Source organism: Artemia franciscana, unplaced genomic scaffold (assembly GCF_032884065.1).
Source record: "Artemia franciscana unplaced genomic scaffold, ASM3288406v1 PGA_scaffold_53, whole genome shotgun sequence".
Taxonomy (NCBI): Eukaryota; Metazoa; Arthropoda; class Branchiopoda; order Anostraca; family Artemiidae; genus Artemia; species Artemia franciscana.
In genome coordinates this window covers 421,092-427,056 of record NW_027062694.1, presented here as the reverse complement: position 1 = coordinate 427,056, position 5,965 = coordinate 421,092, and the positions used below count along the sequence as shown (strand labels likewise).

At 39.4% G+C, this 5,965-nt stretch overlaps 1 protein-coding gene across 1 annotated transcript; it reads right to left on the bottom strand.

Moving 5' to 3' along the window:
- Positions 1-633: 633 nt before the first annotated feature.
- On the bottom strand, positions 634-1,194 carry LOC136041987 (uncharacterized). The gene has a single exon (XM_065726807.1). It carries the CDS (start codon positions 1,192-1,194, stop codon positions 634-636), a length of 561 nt encoding a protein of 186 aa, XP_065582879.1.
- Positions 1,195-5,965: the final 4,771 nt, after the last annotated feature.

Here is a 5,965-nt window from a genome sequence, read left to right as displayed (position 1 = left end):
AGAAAAAAAAATATCTTGAAAAACAAAACAAAAACAAGCATTTAGAGCTGTAATAATAAAAAATACCCCCCCCCCCCCATAAAAAAACGAAAGCGGAAAGATACAATAGTCTCGGTTTAGTTCATTCTTAAAACAACGTTAATACAAACGTCAAATACAAATATAAAAGATTTGGTATCTAGTGAAATATTCCTTACCTTAGACCTTAGATCCACCTGTGCCTCCAGACGGGCCCAGAGCATCCAAGAAGAGTCTCTAGTCGTCTCTGATTCTTGCGGATGCGACGGTATCTTCCCACTCGGGCTGTATTGAGGCGTGAAGATGCCGCAGGTCGTTGCTGTAGGTACGACGGAGTGTATTTTTGGGTCTTCTTCTGCAGTGGGTTCCTTCAGGTAACCAGAAAAATGTAAATTTGGGGATTCTGGAATCATCCATGCGCATCACGTGTCCGAGATAGCTCCATTTACGCCTTCGTATGGTCTTGATGAGGGACGGTTGACCTGCGATGTTTCTAATGTGCTCGTTCGTTACTTTCTGGGTCCAGTGAATGCTAAGAACTCTACGCAGACACATGTTTTCAAAAGACTGAATTCTCCTCTCTTGTTCTTGGGTGAGATGCCATGTTTCAGATGTCTAGAGGAGGACGGGCAGGACGTTGCTGTTCAACAGGCTCAGCTTAAGCCAGAGAGAGAAAGTACTCGACCTCCAAACTTTTTTGAGCCTGTTGAAGGTGCTGCTAGCCTGTCCCGTTCGGGCGATGACTTCTTTGGCTGTTGATTCTGTGTTTTCGATGGTGCAGCCAAAATACTTGAAATGGACCACTTGTTCCACGTTATTGTCATCCCATTTGATGTTAATAGGTGAATCGCTAGTTGACACGCCTTTGGTTTTACTGACGTTGATATTGAGTCCAAAACCTTCTGCTTTTTGTTGAATGTTCGTGAGCAGCGCTTGAAGCCGTGATTTGCAGGTTTCGAGGATGCCAATACCGTCAGCAGAATCTAGGTCGCTCAGCAGGCGATCATTTAGGCGTACCCCAGTTGAGTCGATGCTCCTCAATACGAAGTCGGTGACGATTGCGAACAGTAACGAAGATGGCACGCACCCTTGTTTCACCCCGGAGGGGATGGGAAATTTACGTGAATTTCCCTCTGCTGTCATCAGACAACAGGTTGTATCTTCATACATTGCCATGTTGAGTTCTACTATGATGTCGGGGATACCATAGTGGCGAAGGAGCTTCCAAAGACGCTGGCGGACTAATGATTCGAACGCCTTTAAGTCAGATATAGCCACTTTTAAGTCAGATATAGCCCCCCCCCAAAAAAAAAACCCAACAATAACAACCAACAATACTAAAGTAAAGGCATAATAATTTCGTTTTTGTTTATTCATATAATACTTGCTATTGAACGGTTGGATATATATGTATCTGTAAAAAATCTATCATTTAGTCACAGCCCCCCCCCCCCAAGAAAAACAACAACAAACAAACAGCAAAAAATACTAACAGAAAGGCATCTAATCTGAAAAAAGTAAAGTATATATTATTCTTTTACTAAGGTAATCTTTTTACTAAGGTTTTTACTAAGTTTAAACTATTACTAAGGAAAAGTTTACTTAACCTAAAAAAACAGTTTCAATTTTAAAACAACAATAAGAGAAATCCGAAAAAAAAACTAGCACTACTGAATACAACACGAAAAGTCAAAAAAGATAACACTAACAGACATGCATCTAATTTGAAACAGAAAAGATCATTAGCAAGCGTCGTCGCACCTGCCGGGAGTGGTGTCTCCCTTAAATTGCGGGAAATAGATAGCAGGAGCCTACGCTTCCCTCGCTTATTGGCATTTCAAGCATCTGAAATTTAGCCAATTACCATTCAGCTCTCGTGGGGTTAAGACGTGATTTGCCCAGGCTTATGTTTTTGACTCAGAATTGGATTAAAGGACTTTTTACATGAAAATGGACTTTGATTCAGATACGGGCTGCTTTGTTTATGCCCCGGTTCTGAACTTTCTGCAGTATAATAATGAAAAAGGTGTCGAAGCTGCAGTGATCTTAAAATTCACTGTCGAAGCTTTCGAGCCAAGTGATATTGCCAAATCGAAGAAAATCCTATGGGATTCGCTGCCGGAATCGACCGAACCCTATCCAAGGCGCAAGGGTTCAAACGCAGCTCTGAATCATTTGAAAGACATGTTAGAACTTCTTCAAAATCAGAGTGCTTCCGAGGACATGCCTGTCTTTGTTATCCGTTCTCCAACCGAAGTTCCCTGTATTCCAGCAGTTGCTTACTCCAGGATAGCTTCTAAGCTTAACGGAATTCAGCAGACTCTTTCGCAAGTTAATGAGAAAATGTCAAAATGACTTTTGACTTTTGAAATGACTTTTGCAAATCTGCGCGTTCGGTTTTTCGTGACTGTGAAGCAAAAATGGTGGAGAAAAAGTTTTTTGGTATAATGAAAGGCGTTGCAAAAGATCTTGATTTTGCACCTCTTAAAGCTTGCCGGGGTGTTCAAGACGCTACGAAAATCGGGAGCTCAAATTGTGTGAAAATTACTTTCGAAGACGAAATTTCTCTTTCCTAGGCCCTTAAATCTGGACTGAAGATAGACTGTGAACTGTTCTGAGTATATGAATATCGGCGAATTCCTAGGTGCTGCAGGAAATGTCAATCTCCTAACCCCTTACTGTAAACTGTCCCGATCAAAACTACAAATGCTCTGGTCCCCATATGAACTCCAGTGACTAACCTTGCAGTAACACCCCCAAGTGTAAAATTGTAGTGGAGATCATGTTGCTTACAGGTTTCGTTGCTCCAGACTAAAGGCTCTTGCTAATTCCAAAGTTCCGCGACCTTCTCACTTGCAATCATGAATGAGTATAAAGTCTCAGTGTGCTCTTTCTACATCAATGGGACAAAGGATAAAGTGTTAAGCCTTGATGAGAAACTAGCTAATCATGATGTTATTCTCTTACAAGAACACCTGCTCCCAAGCTGCAGTGTAAACCAGGGCTTCCACTTCTCATGTTTTCCCATGAGATCTCATGTTTTCGGAAGATTTCTCATGCGAAAAAAATTTGTCTCATGTTTTCAAGTTTTTCTCATGTTTTTAGAGGTTTTCTCATGTTTTTAGAGATATTTAGGTTTTTTCTCTCATATTTACCGTCATTCGATATAATCTCCCAATTTCTGTTGATTTGAGCTCTGTTCAACTTGATGTTTATGATCTTTTGCAATTTTCTAGCAAACTGCAAAATATGCCTTCATTGCCCGTAGGGAATTTCATTTCCGCGAACCTTAATTGATGACTTTGTCGGCAGCTTGTCCCGTGACTCACCATTGTTGTGTTCAAAAAAGGGTTGATTTGATTTGATTCTCAGTTTATAACTTCATCTGATCTAGATCAGATTCACTGGATAATTTGTGTACAATAAGGACGTTCTTTACCTTACGCGAAAGGATGGAACTGAACAGTTATACATCCCTACACGTGTGCAACCCAAGAAGTAGACCACTGACCTCTCCTAGGGGGTAGGCGGCTTTTATACTTCTATAATCTGTTTCTTTACCAAAATAACATGTTTTAACTTGAAACCAGTTCTTAACCTGTTGCCAGTTCAAGAATTCTATAGTACAAATTCGAATGTACTATTCTTACGGATCTTATAGATATTCGTTATTTGCCAGACTAATAGCCTAGTCTATATCAAAATAACGATTTCGAGTGCCGGTAAAATCAGCTTCACAATATAGGAGGATGGCTTTTAAGATGTGGGCCAAAGCCAGCCATACCAAATCTGTTTTCAAAGGGACATATCTGTTTTCAAAGTGCCGATATGTTTAAATTTTATGTCACTGGTTCAAAGTGTATTAAAAGTGTATTATTTTACTTTTCTAAGTGTGTTATTTTGTTCTGTTTTGGGGAGACCGGCAATCGCGAAAAACGGCTAGAATGGAGGGGTCGATGCATCAAGAACCCGATCAAACTGACTTGTAAATAAAGCTTTGCTCGGTCCAATAGTCGTGGGGGGAGTGGAGGAAGGGAGAATCCGGAATATTGAGGTATGCATAAATTTTGAACGGGGGGGTACAGCCCCTCTCCTCATCTTTTTCCAGAATTTTCCCAAATTCCGGAAACCTGAAAGTTCAAAAGCCCCCCTTTTCCGGATTATTTTGATATACTTTCGGATCGGTTCATATTCCAGATGACAGGAAGAAGTCGCCAAAGAATAATCTGGAAGCCCAGATTCCGGAAGTTCCGGGAGGTGAAGATCGGACTTAAGACTCTAAAACATATTTTCAATTCTACTCTGTCTGTCTATTACCGACATTTTTACCGCCAATACAAGTTGTATTGGTGGTATTATACAACTGGTATGTAAGAAAAAAAAAGCTGTTTAAAACCTCCTGATTTTTTCCCTAACTTAAAAAAAAACCTCCCGATAATCTCCTGAACTTTTTGGAATCGTCACTGACTTTCAGAAAAAAAGTGAAGCACTCCTCTGAAATCCCAGCTGACTAAAAGGTTACCGCATAAGCGGGCTTAAGCTGGCAAATGGTGCGGCAACACTGGCAAGCAGGGTACACTGTTCAAAATTCAAGATTTTTATTTCAACTTCTGTACAACACACACAATATAAAAAGGGTCAAGCCGAAGACACAAGGTCGATTGACAAAAACTGTGCAGTTACATCAACTACATTTGAAACCTGAAATCGTGCAGATTCTGGCGTCCCACTGGATTTGACGGTAAAAAATAATTCAGATATTATAATTATAAGTAAATTCCTACAAATGAGATAAGATGTTACAAACAAATAAGGATAATCCTTGTATATAATGTTTAAAATAAAAAATAGCGACGAAGACCACACTGACTTTCCATAACAAACAAACACAAAGTAAAAGCAATAGTAAAATGTTCTTGAAGACAGTGGAAATTAATTAAGTGAATTAATTAAGTTTTAGAAGTTGAAATTGAAAATCGAAAATAAACTACCGTTTTTAGATTTGCTAATTATTCGTGATACTGATAAACTAGATTTTACTATCTATCGAAAGCCAAAACGTAACAATAGATATCTTCATTTTAATTCAAATCACCCCCCCCCCCCCACAAGTTAAAAGAGCAGTTATAACCTCTCTCATTGATCGTGTCCTGAACATTTGCTCCGATTCATATATAAATGCAAAAATAAATTTTATCAGATATATTCTTTTAGGTAATAGATACCCCATTCCTTTTGTCAATAATATAATTAGCCGTAGACAAAAGAGACATTTCCGTAAAATCGAAGATATGTCACAATGCGAGACTACTGATAAGCCCTCAAATATTATCTATCTTCCGTGTATTCCAAAAATCACAACAAAATATAATAAGACCTTCCAGACCGAAGAGCCTCTTATATTCAAACTCAAAATGGAAACGGAAGGGTTGCTTCGTACTTTCGCTTCTTCTTTCATGTTATCCAATCATATCAAGGGATCTGATATAATGTGTTTGGATGTAAGCACTGAGATTGGATACTTGCCAATTAAGGATATCTATATTGGCTTTGAGGCAGCTACTATTATTCGAGAGTATGTCGAAGAAAGGAACCTCACATACAAGGACGCTAACGTCCAAATTGTTCTCAGAACAGCAAGGGATATCTACCAGGAGTTTATTAATCAAATGCAGATTAGGTTCGATTTTTCAGCACCTATATTTAAGCAACTGGTCATGCTTGAACCATGTAAGGCTGCAAACATGGAACCACCTACGCTGCTACCGTTTTTCCACTTTTACAGCAGTCCAGACTGGGACAAGAAGAGAATAGAGAGTGAGTGGAGGAACATCAGTGCACTAGAAATTCCATTATAGCTACTAGAAAGTCCTTTGCTTTTCTGGCGGACAATTTTGTCAATGAAAACGCCTTGTGGGTCACTGAGATTTAAGAACCTTCAGAAGGT

Bases quoted from the DNA above. Each gene is read 5' to 3' on its own strand.
- LOC136041987 (XM_065726807.1), bottom strand. From the start codon at position 1,194: ATGGCAATGTATGAAGATACAACCTGTTGTCTGATGACAGCAGAGGGA.